The sequence below is a fragment of the Epinephelus moara genome, chromosome 24 (assembly GCF_006386435.1).
Source record: "Epinephelus moara isolate mb chromosome 24, YSFRI_EMoa_1.0, whole genome shotgun sequence".
Taxonomy (NCBI): domain Eukaryota; kingdom Metazoa; phylum Chordata; class Actinopteri; order Perciformes; family Serranidae; genus Epinephelus; species Epinephelus moara.
The window spans coordinates 33,005,202-33,028,064 of record NC_065529.1 but is presented as its reverse complement, the minus strand read 5'-3'; the positions used below and the strand labels follow the sequence as shown (position 1 = coordinate 33,028,064).

The 22,863-nt window shown below is 40.9% G+C and overlaps 1 protein-coding gene across 1 annotated transcript in view; it reads left to right on the top strand.

Annotated features, from left to right (window-relative positions):
- nckap1l (NCK associated protein 1 like) overlaps nucleotides 1–16,491 on the top strand; it is a 41,377-nt gene extending 24,886 nt beyond the window's left edge. Inside the window, exons 22-31 of the mRNA XM_050039029.1 lie at nucleotides 836–966; nucleotides 2,464–2,561; nucleotides 4,895–4,988; nucleotides 6,393–6,475; nucleotides 7,694–7,774; nucleotides 9,527–9,620; nucleotides 9,736–9,852; nucleotides 10,486–10,595; nucleotides 13,499–13,588; nucleotides 15,933–16,491. Coding sequence (XP_049894986.1) covers nucleotides 836–966; nucleotides 2,464–2,561; nucleotides 4,895–4,988; nucleotides 6,393–6,475; nucleotides 7,694–7,774; nucleotides 9,527–9,620; nucleotides 9,736–9,852; nucleotides 10,486–10,595; nucleotides 13,499–13,588; nucleotides 15,933–16,049 — 1,015 coding nt within the window. The 3' untranslated portion in view covers nucleotides 16,050–16,491. The remainder of the gene's footprint in view (nucleotides 1–835; nucleotides 967–2,463; nucleotides 2,562–4,894; nucleotides 4,989–6,392; nucleotides 6,476–7,693; nucleotides 7,775–9,526; nucleotides 9,621–9,735; nucleotides 9,853–10,485; nucleotides 10,596–13,498; nucleotides 13,589–15,932) is intronic.
- The last annotated feature ends 6,372 nt before the right edge of the window (nucleotides 16,492–22,863 follow it).

Genomic DNA, 22,863 nt, shown 5'->3' with positions numbered 1-22,863 from the left:
GCCAGCTACCTCTGGCTTAGCTTTCCACTAAATGGGGAAAAATTTATCTGATCGCATGGCTCCTCTAGACTTTCAGAAAATTATTGGACCAAATGAATCAAATCCAGATAGTGAAACAATTCATTTTGCAGAAGTTGTGATGCTCAAAAAAATGTATTCACTGATTAACAGATGTCTCTTTCACAATGTAAGTCTAAAAAAAGTCTCTTTGGGCCCCATGGCATCATGTCATGGACCTGAAGTGTACTTACATGGTTTGGCCACTATGTCAAATTGGCTTCAAAATCCAGTGCACATCCTGGAAGCCTGCTACCCTTCTAACAATGTGTGATACTTTAAGTTAGGACTCATGGCATACATGAACTCCATCTATTTAAACTGCATAGGTGATATAAGGGTGAAAATATTTCATAGGACCCCAATACATGGGTACTTTTAAAACAGAACTTAAAACAGACACAGAAATCAGTAATATGAAGTCATTAGGAACAAACTGACTGACAAACTCATGAAAATTGAATGACAGAATAAATATGACAAAACATCACGTAACAGGAAGCATCATGCAGGCATATATTCAAGGGTATGGGTTTTGTTTCAACATTTGGGGGGGGACACATATGAAATGGGGGATTTCAGGGTCCTCTGCCAGAAAATTTTGAACATCAAACACTGAATTTCCTCCATTCTGTTGATTTTTTTTGCACCAATTTTTGTAAGTCCCGTTATTCTCACCCCTTTTCTTTGTCACTCACTTTCACTCTCTCTGTAATTCAAACATCTGCTGAGTAAAGGCTGAGGAACTTAAGTTCTGTTTGTTTTTCCTTCATCTCAGGTTCCTGGAGAGTCTCTTGCGTCAGGCGAGCAACTCCCTCATCGTTCACTGTCCCACGATGCACTGCTTTGTCAACCAGACTACTGACAACGAGCCAAGTTTCAGAGCAGAGGAGTTTTCAGATATAGCAGGTTGGGCCCCAGAGCTTTATTACAGTCATTTATTCTGTAGCATAAATCAATATGTCAATTTGAGCTGTAAGGTTCATCAGTCATTTTAGCTGGATGAATGCTCACAGCTCTATTAAATAAGTTAGAAGTGTTACCTCACCTCTGTCTTTCAGTACCTCGCCTCTGTCTTTTAATAGAGAGTGACTGAGGAGGTAGGAGACAAGTAATACACAGCTGCAGAAGTGTACAGTTTATACAGCTGTTCATCGACTTTAATTGCATGTTGCATCGTTGGATAAATGAATTCAGATGACAGTCATCAGTGACATGCAGAGCTTAGTATCCATAGCAACAACTCCAACTTTTGGAGAGGTTTTTAATGTGAACTTGTCCATGTTGTCCACTAAATTTGTGTCATTTATGTCAAAATACTGCACGTTATGGAGAATCTTAGTTTATCTGAGAAAAGTTTGCCAAAAACAAACACCTACATTTTTTAACACATTTTATTCCGTGAGAACTTTTGCATGACAAGAGAGAAAAGGCGTCAGTGAGAGAGATCCACTTTTTGCAGACACATGTTTTTACACTTGACAGAATCACAGAGTTTCCCCTGTACCTGTACTCTGAAGTTTAATGATCACTTGTCCCACGGATCCAAGACATGACTCGCTCTTTCCAAAAACTCGCAGATCTTGTTCGCTCCTGTGACACCACATGCGGAGGGAGCTTTATTGCTCAAGAGGATGTGGAGCTTGTTATCATGGTGGTGTGTGGTGTTTTCTTTCATGCTGCCTGTCACGCAGTTTATTCTGACACTGCCTGGCTAATGTAAAGTTCAGTAATGCTTATCATCTCCCCCGCTTTTCCGTCCCTGCCTCGTAACTATTCCAGCATCACTCGTCTCTCCTCCACACAGCCTTCCATTCTGCCTCCACGCTTGTAGGAGCAGTTGACCTCCTTATGGCTGCGTTATGGCTACATCCACTCCACTACAGACCTCATTCAACATTCACATTATAGAGATGCATACATAAAGCCTGCACACATACACGGTACCTTGGAGACCACCGCACTTCAACAGACGCCCCCGCTCAATGTCATCATCATTGTCTATATTTACTCCTTAGTGAGGTATGTGCGCACCTCACGGTGATTCACTCACCGATCCATTAACCACCTCCAATTTTAACCACACACGTCTTATCCGTCCATATCCAGGCAGAGATGTCGAGCTGAGTGCAAGGTCTAATAGCTGCAGTTGTCTCTCTCTCACTGATTCAGCAACACTCATAAATCAAATTTAAATGATTTTCCTTTCTTAGTATTGTCACTGGTACAGAGTCAGGCTTTGTATTAGGCTCACACTACTGGAAACAAACAATACAGCTCCACCTGAGCTCGGCTCTGTCGAGCAATTTTGTAAACAAGTTTGGCTGCTTGGCGTCAGCATCAATCTGCTCCCTCATTTCATCTCCAATCATGATGTTTTAATTATTCATATCACACCCTCAACAGAGTTACAGGCCCTGGCGGAGCTAATTGGTCCATATGGCCTGAAGTTTCTGAGTGAGAACCTGATGTGGCACATCACCTCTCAAGTCAGTGAGCTCAAGGTAAAGTATGATGCAATCAGTGGCCTGCTGAATCACCTGGGTTGCTTTGATGAGTAATTGTTTGTAGTGTGTGGGAGATGCTGCCCTTCTGAGAAGAAACATCAGAAGCAGTGTAGCTGAGAAAACCCACCCCAGATGTAACACCTTCATTTTGTGCCCTGATTATTTTAACACCAAAAAAAAGCCTAAAGCCCTAGACACACCAAACTGACATCACAGAACTAGTGGTGATGAAGGCCAACTGTTGTGTCGCCTCACATCACCTGTGTCTCAGCCAAAAAACTGCACTTGAAGCCTTCGCCATTGGCCAACTAGCACATACGTTCTGCCACTGTGTTAGAAGAAATTAACTCTCAACACCAGCAGGTGGCAATAGTCTGTATTTGTCATTTACAAAGGGAAACCAGAAGATCGACAGGACGGATTCAAGACGCTTGTTAGCCAGTTAGCACATTAACAGCTAACAGCTTACCAGGGCAGCATTGACAGCTTACCAGGGCTGGGAACATGCTAGCTTATTAACATTAATTTCAGCTTGGCTAGTTATTAGATGGTAACTAGCTTGTAGCGGTCCGGACGACTCTGCAGAAGGAAGGATTGCGAGGCATTCGGGTGCCGTTCACCAACAATGGTTTTATTGCAGTCTTCACCACAAGACAATAAACATGGCCTTCCTAATGAGGTTTAATAGTGGCCCTGAGCTTATCTAGACACTTAATTCTAATGATTATCATCACTCTTTGCCACCTGCCATCTTCACCATGACACCCCGAGAGAGCTGCTTCCCTCCACATACACGAAAGCACACGTCACCCACTCACAGGTTACCCACAAGGCCACTGCCCTTAAAGGGGAAAAAAGGTGAGCCAGTAACAAATAATATTTACCATGCGCTAGCAAACATAAACACAATCAATTACGAGATGTTTCAGCTAAAGTGCTATAAGGCTAAAAAATAGCCTTGCTTTATTCATATGTTTACTTTCCTCACTTTCATTTCTCTTCTTGTGCACTGAGCAGAACTGCCAATCGGAGTGATTTCTCACACCAAGGTATTCTATTGGCCGACTGGGGCTGACTAGTGCCAACAGTGCGGAATACGTGGTAAAAACTCGGGCGACAGACGCTCACCCAGGGTCCGACATTATCTGATGGCTGACCGTCAGTTTGGTGTGTCAGGGTCTTATACTTAAAATATGCAGATAGGCTACTGTGCTCTGCCTTTGAATAGTCTTCAAGGAACACAGGAGAAAATTGAATTGCATTCTTTTAGCTTTTATGTCCATTTTAACTAGTTAATTTAAGAACATACATTTTATGTTGATTATTTACAACCCATAGCTAGTAGGAATAAAAATAATTTTTATTTACTATATATATGTTTGCATTGGAATCAATCGCATAAACTAATTTACTATTACTACTACTACCACAGTGATTCAATACATTTAAATATATGACTTGAAGGAAGCTTAACTGCTCCAAATTGTATAAATTCCAGTAGAATCAAAAACCTGAGATGGTAGCCAGAGTAACATAATGAGTTGTAAATATGTGAAATTATCAAAATGGATATATATTTTTTTTATTTACAGGTAAGAGCTAGAGAAAGACCAACTGTTTAATTAAGTTTTAGTTGAGGCTAGCTCTAGCTTTCTAACCAGCTAGTCTTTACTTGATATTGTTGGCTCTCTTGCGTTAGCTGTCTAGTTAGCTGTTTTTCTGTGGCAAACAGTGCTGCATGGCGGTGACTACTCAGCTGTACAAATGACTAAGGCAGAGTGCAATTATTACAGCCTGGGCAGTAATGCACAGCCAGAGCAGGAAGTAGCAAATGCAAATCTAAAACCTGTTATTTTATACATTGCTTTATACATTCTACATTTTTATTGCATGACATATTATAATGTAAACATTCTGTGCCCAAAAAAATCAGATTTAGGTCTTGACCTTTTAATACAAGATGTGTAGGTTACAAAGGTGCAGTCAAATCTATGAGCAGTAGTAAAGCATGTAAATGTTTCCTTCAAGAATCACTCCAGTGAATTTTAATCTAATATGGTGGATTTACACACAAAATTTGTTCATCTGGAAACATTGTTTGTGCTTCAAAGCTTCCTTTTATCTTGTCAAACGCGTGTACCTCTTTTATAACTGTTGCTACTGCTGTACTGTGTCAGACTCCCCTCTTTGACACCTTTGACTGAAGTGCGGAGCCACGCCGCTGCAGCTCTGAACTTACTGAGAGATTGATCTGTCAAAGCTATGACCTCTCTCCATCATGGCTCCCACCTGAAGGTGGTTTATCACTTATCTCACCTGTCCTCTGCTAGAAACTGGTGATTGAGAACATGGACATCCTGGTACAGATGAGGAACAACTTTGAGAAGCCAGAGGAAATGGCCAATCTGAAGAGGAGGCTGTCAGGTGAGAAGTGGCGAGAGGAACGTGGGAGGAGATGTGACGGAATGGAAGGGGGTTGAAAAGGGATGGATTTAATAAAAGGTGTAGGTGTGGAGCACTCAGACAGGAGGAGATTAGGTGGCATACAAAGTGAAGAAAGAAACATGACGTCAGAGAAGTGGAGCGATAACAAGAAGCCAAGGAGAAGTGCTGTAGATGAATCACTCTAAGCAGAAACTCTTATCATGTCTGCACTGACTGACACACATGTATCTGTCTTTGGTAAACCAGTAGGACTCTGTTCTTTGTACGTCACTTATTATTTCAGGCTAACATGACAAGAATGAACTCCTATAAGCACTTGCAGACACCATGGTCAGGTGTAAGACAAACAAATAGAGTAAATAAATGCAAAAAATAAATTAAGTAAGACAGAGAAATGACTGAGCTCTACCTATTGTCTTTATTTCACATCTTTTACAAATCATCAGGGTGTTGTCAGTCAGGAACAAAAGCCCATTGATCCATAAGGCAAACGCTCGCGTATTATCTTTTTTATTAAATCGGCAATAGTTCAGTCCATAGGGACTTGGTTTGGGAACCGGAGGGTCGCCGGTTCGAGTCCCCGTCCGGACCAAATATGGAGCGTGGACTGGTGGCTGGTGAGGTGCCAGTTCACCTCCTGGGCACTGCCGAGGTGCCCTTGAGCAAGGCACCGAACCCCCCAACTGCTCGGGGCGCCTGACCAAGGCAGCCCCCTCACTCTGACATCTCTCCACTTTGTGCATGTTTAGGTCCTGTGTGTGCATGTGTGTCTTTTGGACCTGTGTGTTAATGACAACGGAGTGAAAAAAATGAATTTCCCCTCAGGGAGATTAATAAAGTATATAAAATTAAATTTAAAAAATTAAATTAAATTAAAAATCGTTAGGAGAAGTGTGTGTGGACACTGAAGCAAAGCCAGAAACATCTCTGTGTGTGTAGTGAACTGCTGCTAGTATTTTTAGAAAGAGAAAGATGTAAGAAAAAACTTTTAAAATACCTTTATGTGAAGGCTAATTTAATAAATGAACGGGTGTATCTACATCTGATCTCTTCTTTTGAACCTATAATGACAAATTCATCAGCACACTGATGCTCATTTTTCTTTCTAGATCCCTTAGTTCACAAAGCTCATAAAAATCTAATCACATAATCTTATTACTTGGTCACCTCTAGTAGAGCAGGGCTTTTGTTTCTCAAAGCCCAGAGTAGTATAAAGAAATTAATTCAAGTGCAAATAACCGAGTGAGCTGTCAGACACTTCCAAATGGTAATTTAATTTGCCAAGTGATGACATGTCCTAAATCAATACAATAGCAGCCAGTCACATATGACTGCTTTACTGCTTCACATACAGACTCTGATGTGTTTCACGTGCACTTCTAGGTGGAGACAACGTGCTGAAGAGGATGACGATCATCGGGGTGATTCTGTCCTTCAGATCGATGGCACAGGACTGTCTGAAAGAAGTAATGTCAAACAGGATTTTCTTTCTTTCTTTTTTTTTTTTTTAAGGTTTTGTTTTTTGGCTTTTTTGCCTTTATTAGCTTAGCATCAAAGGGGGAGAGAAAGAGGGGATGACATGCAGCGAAGGGCCACAGGCTGGAATTAAATTGCTGACAAGGACGTTGCATTCGTATAAGGGATGCCATCTCTACCCACTAAGCGTCTGGGTGCCACAGTCCAACAAGATTTTCTGATAATATGAATCTCTTAGATGGCTGATACTGTGATGAAACAGTTTGTAATAAAGTGTAGGTACAACAGACAAGAGGTTGTGATGCTCTATGGATTAGGAAAGTTAAAATTAAGAGTGAAAGTTCTTGACCTTGGGGAAAAGTGGTTTAAAAAATAAAATTAAAAAAGATCCTCAAGGTTCATTACTAGCTTCTGCAACAAGTCCAACCACATGAGCTGTTTGTTTCTACCTTCTGCTACAACCACCCACTCACATTTCCTAAAATAACTCTCCTACTGGTGTCACACCTAGAGGACAGAATAAGTTGTATGTGACTGAAACTGTCACAGCTGCACCAAAACTCATTGGTTAGGTTTATAAAAAAAAAAGATCATAGCTACACCACTTTTGTTACTAATGTCATGTGACTTACACACAGGACACGGACAGCGATCTATGTGGATGTAAGTCCTGTGCTTTTAGACCCATCCACCAACCCTGACCTCCTCCCTATGCGGATTTTGTTGCTGCTCTTACTACATCACCTGACTTCCTCCTTTGCTCCCTTCATAATTACTATGGCCACAAGAAGGTGCTTCATAACAGTAACGTAAATATGGGTTGTAGTAAGCTGCTTGTGCAAATGGTGTACGTGGTCGTATTTTGGAGGAGGACAGATTCAGCTTTTATGGAGCTTTCAGCTGCATCTCACAGTCTTCACCAGCGAGTTTTCTCAGTCATTATATACACAAGTTAAATACGACCACCTGACCTGCTGTCATGTGACTGAAGCTCCTTATCTGGATTGTGTGATGACGGACGAGCAAACTCTGTGCAGCTGAAAGCTCTAAGGGGAAAACTGAGCAAGTGGACCTTGAGCTAAGATCGTCTCCTTTTTTCCTCAAAGTTGAAACTAGTTTAGAAGAAAACTGCCCTTGACCACTTGTGGTATAATGTCTTTCCTTCATCATGTATGATCTCAGTAACATTGTGTCATCCTATAATCTAGGTCCTGAAAAAGCATTGCCCTTACATGATGGGGCCCATCGAGTGCCTGAGAGACTTCATCTCTCCTGAAACTGACATCAAGGTAAAGCACAGCTTGTACACTGCTGTATGACAGCTACACTGTAAAAACAGCAACCATATGTTGAGTCTCCACAGAGGAATTGCAGTACAGTAATCAGGCTCTCACTGTGCATGAATCATCCAATCACAGTTTATCAACAGTATATTAACAGTTTATTTTCACAGGGCCGACTCATTGTGGGAGAATTTAGGTTGAAGGCATATTATTGTATTTACATTCATCCAAACATATTTACATTTGAGACTTTGGGGAGTTGACTGATTGCCACCAGAGGTTAAGAATGCAGAATATAGTGTAGCACAATAGACAGTGTGCAACAGTCGATCTGAGTGGGAGAGTAGCAGAGAAGCCTTTTTCTATACTCTAGTACCAACCAAATTAAATTCCTTATCTCCCTCTGGAGCAATCCATGTGACTGTGACTCATGAACTCCCCCTCCCTTACTTACGTCTGGCCTCTGATTGAGGCATGACAGCCGTGCCACAGCCGGGGCCAGGATAACCCCAAAGACGTCAGCAGCCCCCTCATGCCTCCGTGAGAGAGACTCTGATGGCCGCTGCAGCTCTGCAGTCTAAACCACATCAGTGGAAACATTCTGCCCAGACGGGCCAACCATGCATGCAACCAGAAATAGGGCCACATCAAAACCTGTGTGTCAAGACAAAGGCACCCACCACTGATTTAGTGTTATTACATATACAGTATATCACTTCTGGGGCTGCTACATGAAATACAAAAGTACACACCAGCATCCTATTCACTGTGTGTTTGTGGTGTTTCTCAGCAATAAAATGCAACAAAATGATGACATTTTAAATGGTGCATTATGTTTAAATCACACTTCATGTCTGCATTATGCACATCTTTGCTGCAGAAACATTAAAGGGACAGTTCACCCCAAAATCAAAGGTACATTTTTTCCTCTTACCTGTAGTAGAATTTATTGATCTAGATTGTCTTGGTGTGAGTTGCCAAGTGTTGGAGATATCAGCTGTAGAGATGTCTGCCCTCTCTGGAATATAATGGAACTAGATGACACTCGGCTTGCGGTGCTCAATGCGCCAAAAAAATACATTTGAAAGACTAAACAGCAATGTCTCTTTCCAGAAATCGTGCTGTGATGATTCAAGATAATCCACAGACCTTGCTGTAAGCAGTTTCATATAGGAACTATTTTTTTGTGTGCTGAACTACACTTTCCAAATGTATCACCACACAGAAGAAAGCGTGCATCTAATGCCAGCTCACCTAGCACCACAGAGCTAGCTAACGTCACAGTTCAGCCGGGGAGGATGTCATTAATGTTCACATCATGCGCTGTCATGAGCACAAGCCTCTTGTCTATGTGTAAATGCATGCTTCCGTCTACAAGGTTATACGGTTGGCGCATGTAGTTTTGAAGAAGAAAAAAATAGTTCCTACATGAAACTGCTCACAACAAGGTCTGTGGATTCTCTTGAGTAGCTGGCTCATGATTTCTGGAAAGAGACATTGCTGCTGAGTTTTCACATATGTTATTGGGCCCTTTAAGCTCCACAAGCTGAGTGCCATCTAGTTCCATTATGTTCAAGAGGGGGCAGACATTTCTATGCTCGATATCTCCAACACTGTGCAACTCACACCATGACAATCTAGATTAATAAATAGCGCTGCAGGTAAGAAGAAAAGTGTGTAATTTTGATTTTGCTGTGAACTGTCCCTTTAAACTGCCTATTTTCGCTGCACTTCATTAAATGCTTAATGACCTTACAGGTGACTCTAAGTGTTTTTGAGCTGGCCTCTGCTGCAGGATTGAACTGTGATATTGATCCCTCCCTCGTCGCAGCTATCAGCAATATGCAGACAGGTAACACTAAAACTTGCACTGCCACTCCTGTGGACAGTTTGATCCTATGGCATCATCATCGGGGAAAGAGAGTGTTCTTTCATCACTCAATGTTTTTCTTTGAAAAAATCTGCAGACAACATGTCAGTTGATGAGGAGTACAAGCTGTCCTGTCTGCTGCTGGTGTACGTCGCTGTGTCCCTGCCTACCCTGGCGCTGGACTCCAACTCTTCCTACAGCCGAGAGCATGGAGGTGCATATCGATTCTTTCATTTTCAGCTGCTACAAACTGCTTGCCAGACCACAACCAAATACTAATTGCTCCTTCTTCCAGTCATTACGTACCAGCTGCTGATAGAGTGTAAAAGAAAAGGTACTCCACCCTGAAACATTAGGCTTATTAGCATCTTTGTGCATCAGACTTTCCAGTCCGACTGACGCGGTTCAAAACAAAGTATGTTGGTTAATGAGAAACACGTTTCTGTTGAGGGACTTTTGTTTACAGATAAGTTCGGCTGACGTGCATCGATACAGTTACTCTTGGCATGTGGCCCTGCTGACCCTAACCGCTTGGCTCCGAGCCTGGACTGCAACATTAAAAGCAAATAGCCTAGATTTCTATCAAAGCACAGGGTGGCGTTAGTCTCAGATTATTTTCTTTGTCTCTGTTTTCCATTGGCATGTTAGAGAAAGATATACCCTGTGAGCCTGAGGAAGTACGCTCAGTATACTTCCTGTTCAGTGTTATGGATCATTGGGTAAATTTCTCTAATTGTCGGGCCAATGAAAACATCCTCTCTGTGGCTTAAGTTACAGGACATGCTTTATGTTCTCTCTGTGTGCCAGTGTTGTATTTTGTGTCTTTTTTATTTTTTTATTTTCTCAGGCCACAACAACAACATACACTGTTTAGCTACAGCGATCAACCAGCTGGCTGCTGCCATGTTCACTGTTCAGAACAAGAATATAGAGCAGCACCTCAAGGAGTTTCTCCTGGTGAGTGGAAAACATTTTATTAAGTTCTTACTAAAATGAAAAAGGGTCAGATAAAATGTTCTGGTTTCACAAATCCGGTATTTCATAAAGGTCTTACAAGATGAACCTCAGGGGTTTACCTGATGCTGACCTTGGTGAATCTAAATTCTGCTACACAAGATTGTATTTTTCTCTAGTGATTGCATTTTGTGTGTAATACTGGATAGCTAACCTTACCGGGCTTCTAAGAATTGAAGTCTTAGAAAGGAAAATCACTCGTCAGTTGAAAAGTTCACATGCATCCTGTAACAAGGGCTCTAAAAGGAAATCCTTCATACCAAGGTCAGGGTGCAGTGACTTAAAGGAACAGTGTGTAGATGTAGGGGGGATTTAGTGGCATCTAGCCAACATGCTCTCATTCCAACTTGCCAAATACTGATCACATACTAATTGCTCAGCGGCCCTACACATCAAATTATGATGCACTAGGATCTCTCCTGCATTAGTTTTGGATGCCCAGGACCATTGTGTCATTGTATGCTTGTTACACGCATTAGCTGTGTTCGAAATCGCTCCCTATCACGGATATAGTGCACTATATAGTGTGTTCGCCATTTTGTAGTGTTGTTCGAATTCTCCGCGGTTAATTTCATTCACTATATAGTGGACTATAAAATACCCACAATGCACAGCAAATGTGAGTGAACAAACGATGTACCCTACATTTTACTCCCGTATACCACAATGCAATGCGGTCGTCTTTTGCCAGAGGAGAAGAAGAAAGGCGCAACAAGCCAATAGTTTGCTTATATCAGCTAGCATGTTAGCTTAGATTTTTTTAGGCTAATTACCAGTTGACGTCGGCGAATCAACAAAAGGCGCCTTAAACGCCTAAGATACGTTTGCCTTCGCCTCCGTCTTTGCCTGAGGAGCAGGACTTGGGTCAGCAGCATCCAAACAATCACCGGAATCATTATTTTAATACACAAAAAGAAAAGAAACGAATAGGATGCTAGCCGGTAACGTTAGCTCACGAGCTAACAATAGCCACTTAGCTCGCACGAGCCAGGTAGCTTGTAGCTCGTGCACTATCGTGGGCTATTACAGCTCACAATGCAGACACACAACCGTAGCTGACAAAACCAAACGTCCACACCATTGACATTTCAACAATTTATTGACAAAAAGTACAACCACCATACAGTTTGATCATCCTCAAAGCGCCCGGTTTGTTTACATGTTGCTCGGCGCGTCCACTGGCGTCACAGGAGTATGCGGCGCAGCTACTGACGCAGCGACGTTCAGAAAATTTCAGTTAGTGTCCGAAATCTCGTTCAGTCGTTCCCCATGTAGTGCACTATATAGTAAACACGAAACAGGGAATAGTAAGTGAGTGAGTGAGTGGACGGTTTCGAACACAGCTATTGTGTCTTCCGTTTTCATGGGAAATGTACAGTTTCCACTTGTTACGTGCATAAAGTCTCTTTTCAAAATAAACTTACAACACAGGTAGAACACTACTTTCAGGTTTACTTTTTTTTTTTAGGCACCGAAAGCGCGTTTTTGGAAAAAAACATCATGGTTTGGCTTAAAAGAGTACATTTGATATTAACATAATGTAACATCACGTGACATATATTGCTAACATCACTAGCATGCTACACATAGCACAGTGGTTCCCAACTGGTACAGCCATGAGGTCAAGACTCCCCCTCAGTCACTAGCTCAAGATCCACACAGTGTGATACATCTGGTGTCATACTTGGGTTTGGCCATGTCGTCAAGCTAATTTGCTGTCTCTGTCAAGTTGCTGTCCGTTAGTCACTCACACTACAGCAGGAAACGATACTTCAAAATAAAAACTCTGTGCTGGAAATTCACTGCACTTAAAAATAAAGTGTTTTTTTAATTTTTTTTTTTATATATATAACCTTGATATGTTTGTCAGCCACTTGCAGTCCATTCACAATAGACCTGCGACCCACTTTTGGACCACGACCCACCAGTTGGGAACCACTGTACTAGGACACTTAATTGTTATCAAAATGTCTCAACTGTCATTTCATTTCACATGGGAAACAGACTGGGAGCTCCCGGGTGAAAGTCTGGATTCTGTTTGACCCGTCCCACTCCTCTCCCACCCGCCCTATGTAGACTTTCACGCACTTTATACTATGATGGTTGCCTGCAGCATCAGAAAAAGACGCTGCCCGGTGTGTATCATACTGCAGCTGAGAGTGCCTCTATGCGTCGATGTCTGCCACCAAAGTCCACTGACACAGCGGCAGTCTTTGATAGGCTGTGAGTGAGATCGGGCTGATCAACCAGCTACAACTCCTCCCTGTCAGTATTCCTTCAGAGTTCATTGTTCAGGAGGGTTTTACTGGGAGCAGAATTATCTGCAAACAAAGCAAACAGACCTGGTGATTTAAACCAGTAAAACACTGAATAAAGCAGTTTTACGTAGAAAAACACACAAAAAAACTACTGTAGAAACATAGAAAGCAACATGGCGGACTTAATGGACGAGGGCCTGCTCCCTGTGTAGATATAAACAGTTCAGTAGAAGGTAACAAAAACACAACAATTCTAATTTTCAGTCTATTATACGCTAAAGAAAATGTACTTATTATATTATGTTCCATATCTGCTAATAAATCCCTCTAAATCCTGCACACTGGACCTTTAATAAATAGTTTCACAGAATGCGCAGATGGCATGGTGCAAAGAATCTTAGAAAAGCCTTAAACCTAACAGGCATGTGACGAGTGATAAATTGTTTCTTGGGCACATCACTCTGACAGTATTTCAGTTTAAGAGCTTTCTCAAGACACTGCCAACCTTTGCCCCAGCTGAGGTCGGGTCCAACAGTGTAAAAAACGTTCCAGTCGTTTGATCTTTTTTGACTTTGTGTTATTCCACAGCTGGCCTCCTCCACTCTGCTTCAGTTGGGACAAAATGTGGAAAGAATGGAGAGCAAAAACCGAGACTCCATCTACCTGCTCCTGCACATGGTAGGCTTCCCATTACAATACTAAAAATGTATTTTCAGATTTACAACAAGACATAAGTGGGTTTATGAGACTAATGGGAAAACCTATGACCCTTCCTTTGAAGCTTGAGTTTTTTCCTCTTTGTAATAAGTCATCATGCCCGCAGTGTCTTCTATAATGGCTTAGTCCTTATCTTTAAAGCACTAAGAAATGAGTGATTAACAACAAAGGAATTTAATCTTATAAACCCTATACAGTTAGTATTAAGGTGGATGTAAAATTTCAAATTAATGGAGAGGGTTTTCTTTTTACATCTCAAGAATACAGAAATCTCAGCCCACACTGGAGTGCAGTATAAATGTATTAACAGCTTTATTATATCTCAACATATATTACAGTAGTTTTGTGTTATTAAAAATCATTATGGTGCAAATGTTTTTATAATACAAGACTACTGGTAGTCAATATTTTTTGGATTCTCAACTGACAATGAATTGATCCCATCAGCAAGTACTGGGTGAGTTTACCTCTGTGCAACAGACCTCCACTTTTTGTCCCAGAACAATTAAAATTACATCAATAAGCCCCGCTGCTGCACTGGGTGACATGTTGCTTCATTAGGATGAACATGGGCACTTTAGTTTGAATCAATCTCACATACAATGTCCTGCTGCCTTAAAGATTCCCTTCACTCAAAAATGTGTTTTTCTTATCTTTATGTCCTCTAAAATGTCTGACCTTGACTATACTGACTTGTTTCTGTGCAGAGTTGGTTTCCAGAGAGGTGCTTTTACATTTCTCTACTGAGTAGGGCGACGTCAATGCAGTTCCCTAAAGTCTGTTATTCAAACGTAGGCCAGGCAAGCTAATTTGGGTCACTGATATGACAGCCAATCACTGTCTATTATGAGACACACATATCGACAGAAACCCAGACTTTGATACCGCCTCGGCAAAGAAACCTGGAACCTTAAAACAAGCTTAAGAGAATTTCACGTTTTGTTCTACGATATAGATACCTCAGTAAAAACCCCACTCGTAAACTTTGAAGCTTTTATGTGTTTTAAAAAGGTGTTTGCTACCAAGTGGCTAAATGAGACTACAGAACATCATCACACTGAGCTAAGCCTTGTTGTGGTGGTGATGTTATATCATGTGACTGCAGTGTAGTTTGTTTACAGCCTAATGTTAGCTTTATAATTCTGGCAATTGCATTTAGGCTTCATTATAATGGTGTTCATTTGTGGAGATTATCTTGTTGAACAAAACATTTAAGTATCATAGAGGTTTGTTTGCCACAGAGCTTATTTTCTGCAATAATACAAAATCCAATGGAAAAATCTGATAGGCTTTTTGATAAGGGAACCAGTGCGATGCTAACTTCAGCGTCAGCCTACGGAAAAAACATCATCCCTGCGGCACTCTATTAGAATCTGGCTGAGGCATGTATGGCTGAATCTCTCTGATGTTTCCTCTAACACTTATGCTAGCCATCTTGATGCAACACCAGTCAACCTAGCGCTAGTTTCCCAGTAAGCTGGGACTCAGGCCAGATCCAGAATTTCTCAATAATGTTGTGGTCACACCAAATGTGATGCAAATTTTTGTGTTGTGTTACTTGCGTGAGTTTGAACACTAGAATATTTTGTGTTGAATCGCATGAATAACTCACAACATTCACGTGTGAAATTGCTAAATAGATGAATGAATTTCCACCGGTTTGTCCTCTGTGTCATACATCCCCGGAGGATCGCAATGCTAATTGGCTATCACAGTGCGAATTGGTCTCTGAAGTTCGGATTTTTCAACTCTCGCGATTAAGGGTGTGACGTGAAATCGAGCTACTCACTTCATTCATGCTGCTTAATTTGCATTATTTTGCATAATTCCTGTTGCGTCCATTGAGCTGGCGGGCAGGAATTCACATCTAATTGCATCTTTACATTAACTTAACATGTAATTCACTGGTGCGAAATGTTTCGTTTGCGCCCAGTGTGAACACAACATAAAGGAGACAGAGGTCTGCTTCCAGCCCAGAAAATATTAATCACAGCAGTTTTTTTACACAGTTTAAAATGTGTCCTGAGCAGAGGTTGTATAGCAGCACACTGAATGTGTATTAATCCAAGGCTGAAAATAGTCCCCCAAAAAAGTGCACTATTTTCTCATGTTTGAGGAACATTTGCTAAAAACTACAGCACCCAGCTGTTTTAGGAAATTACTCTAAGGAAACTATATATTAGTGACACAAAGATTAACATCTTTATGGGCTTAAAGCAAACAGATATTCTTAATGTGTTTTGTTAACAATAAAAATTATGGAGTAACTCCAGTTTTTAACACTTGCATTACTTTTTTCACTCAGATCGTGGAGGAGTCTCCGTTCTTGAGCCAAGACATGCTGGAGAGCTGCTTCCCGTATGTTCTCCTCCGAAACGCCTACAGAGAGGTGTACAGGCCCCTCATCGTCACTCTGGGCTGAAGACTTTGTTAAATACTTTTGACCTTTATTTATCCAAGAAACTATTTTAATATGCGTGTAGTTTTGTTTTCATTCAGTTCAGTGTCTTATTCACACAGGTCTGCACAGTCACCCCAGGTTAACCATGGCCTTGGATACTTTCCATCACAGTGTTTATAATGCTTCCTGTGAGTCAGCGTTTCTTATGTACCCACATTACAAAAGATCCTTCCTCATTTTACAGACTCTAGACGTGCTTTGATGGTGCCAGTATTATAGTGTAGAATTACCACTGCTGTACTTTTACTAAAATCAGCTTAAATAATTCTGTAACATCCAACCTATAGTTATATAAAGCATGTTTTTAAAATGAAACCACAAGATTTTAATAGATTATTGTATTAATAGTTGCTGTATAACATTATTTCTTACATATTTTCCACGAATAAAGATGATAACAATGCTAGTTGTTTTCTTTTTGGTCCGTATTCAACAAGTGTTCCTATTTCCAGTGTGTCCTCCACCCTCAATACTCTCCTGTCCTTCCTCCCTGGATGAGAGTCATTTTTCATGTACAATTTAAATGATGCACTCCAGTTTTGCAGACCCAAAAGTGCTTGTTGCTAATTTTAGACGCCCCTTCAGTGATTTTTCTTTGCAGCCAGCACCGTCCCTCTTTCCTTCCTTTTTCTTCTGTCTCCTCCTTGCTCACCCTGGTCTGCAGCCATATCCATTTGGTTGCCACACTAGAGATCTGGATGTTCACATCCGTTTGTGTGCACTGTGTGTGTGTGTGTGTGTGTGTGTGTGTGTGTGTGTGTGTGAGTTGTATTTAGGGCGTCTAAGGCCGAGGGACTCAGCCTTTTTACAAGAGCTCAAGAGGTTCAATTCCCACTACAGGCAACACTTACATGAATACGCAGTTGAACATTCATGAATAAACAAATGACAGACCCTTAGAACAGCACATTACAAAATCACACACTTGATGCAAAATCACAAACAGAAACAAACAGTATGAGTGTTTGTGTTTATAAAAGGTTAAAGTCCCTCAGGCTGTAAAAACAGACGGCCTCAGTGAGGTAATGAGGTATATAAGGTGCCATTGAAGGGAAAAATGAATGATAATAGCCAAAACTACAAAAATAAGATTGTAAAAAAACAAAACAAAAAAAACACATTTTCTTTCATTTTTAATTTCTGTTATGAGCAGTGGGAACAGCCAGATACCAGTTGGGAGGTTTGCTCATTCTTATTTCATCATGCTGCCCATTAACCAGACTTGTAAGCTTCCCCGTTCTTGTGAGATCCTTAATGCCTCTTTCATTTCTTTTTGCCATTAAGATTTTATGGTAATCTTTCCTTGCCTTTATTTTATTTATTTATTAACCTCCTCTAATTAAGAATTAATAAGCACATTTTAATATGTTGTAATAATATGGTTTATAACCTGCTATAATGTAGCTGTAAGTTGATATAGTGTTTATTCTGGTGTATAAACAGGTAATGAATGACATTATGGTAAAACACAGTTGTAATAATATAAAATATGCCATCAAATACTGCACGCTAACAAACATCTAAAAGGACAGTTCATCCTCAAATCAAAAACAGGTATTTTTCCTCTTACATGTGGTGCTATTTATCAGTGTAGACTGTTTTGGTTTGAGTTGCCGCGTGTTGGAGATATTGGCCGTGTAGATGTCTGCCTTCTCTCGAATATAATGGAATTAGATGACATTTGGCTTGTGTTGCTCAGATTGCAACTCAACAGCAATGTCTCTTTCCAGAAATCATGACCCAGTTACTCAAGATGATCCACAGACCTTGTTGTGAGCAGTTTCATGTAGTAACTATTTCTTTTTATCGAGCTACACCCTTATACTGTATCACCACGCAGGCTGTTCTCATACACTGTTTGTATGTTTTCTTCTGAAATGTAATGCACCAAATTCAAGTATATCCCATGTAATAAGGAGCACATAATTCCTGACTAACCGACATTTTGGGGAAGACTGTGTTCATGTGCTGTTGGGAGTGAAGGAGGAAGAGGTACCACACCGAGGCAGGTTCGGGTGGTGAATGGGTCACAAAACACAGGACTTTCACTGGGGGACCATTATTTGGCACTGTGTGAACTCTGAGTAAATTTAAGGTACGTCTTCACCATGTTTTTTGCCGGAACCTAAAGTCTATAAGTTTATGTGAAGTACGTACTATAATATCATTTATGTGGCGCTAATTCATAGGATATCATACAAACCGTTGTATGAAGATACGTTGCACCATGTTGAAGGAAGCATGCATCTTAATTCAGTACTGCTAGCTCACCTGAGCTAGCTTATGTTACAGCTCAGCTGAGTAGGACACCATTAATATTTACATTTCGTGCTGTCACAAGCACGAGCCTCTCGACCATGAGTAGATGAAGACTTCCTTCTGTGCAGTGACATGGTTAGCAGGTACACTTTGGTAGAAAGAAAATAGTACCTACATGAAACTGCTCACAACAAGGTCTGTGGATTATCTTGAGTTGCCAGGTCATGATTTCTGGAAAGAGACATTGCTGTTGAGTTTTTCAAATGTATTTTTTGGCACCACAAGTCGAGTGAAATCTAGTTCCATTATATTCAAAAGAAAGCAGACATCTGTATGACTGCTATCTCCAACACTCTGCAACTCACACCAAAACAATCTAGATTGATAAAAAGCACTACAGGTACAGTAAGAGGCGAAATATGTATTTTTGGTTTGAGGGTGAACTGTCCTTGCAAATGCTTACAACTACATAATGTGTTATAAACAATTTATTTAATGTTCGTATGTTTATATTTTACTGGTTTGACTGTTTTTTTTAATGCAAAATAATTACATGTAAAACATTTAATATAAGTTATATAACTATTGGTAGTAGTGAATGACATCATATGTTTTAAGGATGCATGCAGATGAATTATTCCCCTGCAGCTCCACAGTGGATCCTGTCCTGAGACCCAGAGGACAGTTAATGGTGGAAACTCTGGTCCTGATATAAAGACTCTCTGCTGATTGTGTTGGTGACACAGAGGCTCTCCTGCTGACACTGAGGATTACACACATACACACACTGTACACACACTGCAAAATACAGTGTACATACACAGAGGAAAGGAATAGACGTATTTGAGTGTGTAAACACAGAGCAGCGTAGATTAACATAAACTACAGCTCCGTATACACACACACACACACACGCACACACACATTCAAACAGAGGACACATGCAGGATTTAGAGTACCACTCTCAGGCACAAAGCTCATTCTGTGTCTCTGTAGCGTTTTCAGTCACACACATGGTCTTCAGCAGCAGTCAAAGCCACAGGTCATGACACCAGTTTGCAAAATACACAGAGCAGCTGAAAGACATCTGGGCCTTGTGACATGGAGGACCACACTGGGACGGTAAGGCAATCTTTAATGGTTTGTTTTTCTTACTCTACACTTTACTGCAGTTTTTAGAAATATTCTGGGGTTGTTGTTGACCATAAAGATGCAGAAGAGTTAGATTTGTTTCTTCAGTGAGTGGAGTTATGTGCAGAGAGGTGTCACTGTATTATCTTTTGCAACATATTTTGTGTGCTTGTTATCAATGATATGACAATGAATGCATTGACGTACATAGAATGTTGTCTTGTCACATTCAGTTCATTGATCTTTAAGGGATGGTGCTCCCAAATGACAGACAAACCCTGAGGGGATAGATACAATACACCGAGGCACCCTGTGGTGGTGGTGGTGGTGTGAGACGCACTGGGCGGCAGCATTTTTCGATGCTCTGAGGAACTGGCGTAGTATATTGAGCGAGAACTTCTGCAAACTCTGGGTTCTGGCCTCGAAGACTGCTGGTCATTTTCTAAATGTAACCATGTAAGCTACTTTTGTTGCCCTAACCTGAAGAAGTAAACTTGAAATTCAGAAGTAAATGCAAATTCTAGGTTTATTTTTGAAAATAAGCAGAAGCTGTGCATTTCCTGTAAAAACCAAAGTTTTTTTTGAAAAAGACACAATGCATATAACAACCATAAACTGACACGCCGTCCCTGAGCCTCCAAAACGGACGTTGTAGGTGTACTAGAGCTTCATAACTTTTTATGTCGGGCCACTAACCAAGTGTCTACATTTGACAAGTTAGAAATCAGACTGTGCTGACCTCAGGGTAGCTGCAAAAAGTTGATGGACAACCAACAGCATGTTTCAACTTTGAGGGATCATAAATCTGTGTAGAAAATGTCATGGCAGACACCCAATAGTGGCAGAGAAATCTGAGTTTCAACTATAACTGTGGACTGACCGAGTGACCCCGCCACGCCAGGAGTCACAAAGCTAATGTGGCTAAAAAATTGATATTAACATGACTTTTAACAGTCATTGTCCTTGTTATTCTCGTGGGTGGCTGTAGCTTAGAGGTAGAGCAGGTCGTTCACTAATTGGAAGATCAGCGTTTCGATCCATGGCTCCTCCAGCCCACATGTCAAAGTATCCTTGGGCAAGATACTGAAGCCTGAGCTGCACCAGTGTGTGAGTGCAAGGGAATGGTTACTGAGCAGCAGGAGGCATTATGTATGGCAGCCTCAGCCACCAGTGTGTTAACGTGTGTGTGTGTGTATGGGTGAATGCGACATATAGCGTTAAAGCGCTTTGAGCAGTTGGAAGGCAAGAAAAGTGTTATACAAGTGCAGTCCATTTACCATTCTGTATGATCCATATGACTCACTGTCATTAGTGTTAATGGTTTTGTTTCTGTTTGAGCTGTTAAGGCTTAGTCACCGGTAAACCAGAATAGGTAAGAAAATAACTGAATTAAGAGAGCTGCATATATATTCAATGACTAAATAAAATTCACAAATGTCCAAAAAAAATAAAAAAAATTAGTGTTAATGGACTTTTTCTTTGGTGAAAAATGGTTTCAATGAAAAGTGTCTGCAGCATATTCTGTTGATTATTCATAGCAACAGGAATACTGTGCAGAGAAAGAGAGATTACATTGAAACATTTGATGTGATTTTCCGCAAACAAAATTCCAGTCACATACATACTGTGTTCGGGCGGTGGCAGAAAACTCTCTTTAGTCAAGCACAGATGGTTGATTGGGTGTGAGGTTCATCCAAGACCAATGTGTCCTCATACAGCAATTTGTATGATATCTTATGAGTACTGCCCCGACAGGTTAGGTTTTGGAGAAGAATCATGGTTGGGCGTTGTCACTTAACGTAACTACCATTACAACGTAGCATGATGTGATTTGATGTAGGCCATGGCGTGACTATTGTCTCAGACTCTCAACATCCCTTCCATGTTGAGTTTCAGATGCTTCCATGAGGGGGAGGTTTGCGTTATAGATCATCCTTTGTCCTGATTGCTATCACTTTTCTTAACCAGCAGTGACCAATAAATGTCCATGATTTATCCCTGTTTGTTATTTCATTTCATTTAATTTATTTAAAGGACAGTGCACATTAATCAACATTTCTGTAAATGTGCCAGTGTTAGCCAGCAGGGTAATTTTCAACTGTAGTCCTTTGGCAAGATGTTAAGCTAGACACAGGATGGCTAAAAAATAAAAACATATTGCACTGTCTGTTTTGTTGTGCTAATGACTACTGTATGTATCTCAAATTGTCCCTTGGAGACATTAGAGTTTTACCTTGCCTAACCTTACCTTACCTAACCTTACCTGACCTCACTGTAGTGATGTTAAATGTGTTTAACTCAGCTTTGACTTTTGGTTTCACATGGGGCACAAACCCTGTTCTCCTGAGGCAAAGTCCTGTATCTGCTTTTTGTCTCATTAAACATTCATAAACATTCCCTTTGGTGACACAATTGCTGCTGGCACAACTGCTGATGTCTTGCTAAAACCCCTGCTTTTGTTGTTTGTTGGTTTTCAACAGTGATCTGCAGCTTTGCAGCCATCTCATTGACTTTTGGTTTCACACGTGACACAAGCTGCGGTCTCCTAGGTCAAAGTCCTGTGTTTGTTTGACCCATCTACCACCCCAATCATCCTCCCTATGCAGACTCTGTCGCTCTTTATACCTCGTGACTAGACTTCCTCCTGTCATATGTGGGCGGACAGCCTGCAGCACATAGGTCACATGATCATAGCCCCCTGGCTCACAATTACATGAGTCATATACAAATTATAGTGCATTACTTTTCTTCGGTAAAAGTACGAACAGTGACAGAGATCAGCCCACCCAGAGACCAGAGGAAGTTAAGATAATTATCCATTGACCCTCTGGCAATTGTAATCAGTGAAAAAAAACCTCTTTGAATTGGTTAAAATCCGTTGCCCCTCAGCACCCTCAGTCCCTTGAACATCCAGTTCCCACACTGAGACACGTCACAGTTAGACGTGATTTATGGTGCCACAGAGTCAGATTTCTCTCTGTCTCTCTCTGAAGTGTAGGGCTGGATGAGTAATAACTGGCTCGTGTCACTGAGTGGTCAGAGAGAGAGGGATCGTCATCATCAGAGGGAGACTAAGAGGATGACGGACTAATGGAGAAAAAAAACATAAAACAGTTTGGAGTTTAAAGCAAGAAGCTGGCAAGCAAACAAAGGAAATACAGTCTTGAGTTTTTACACAAGATGAATTTCTCTTCTGTGGTCTTTCATTTACATTTTTAACTTACACCACAGTGTGAATGTGAGAGTAAGACTATTAGGAGCATCATCCTCTGGCATTCTCCTTATTCTCACTGCTTTTGGTGAAAACTAAACAGCTCAAAGTGACACAGGAGATGGAGAATCAAACATCATGATGTTACTTCTTTTTATTTTTGCAATATGTTGA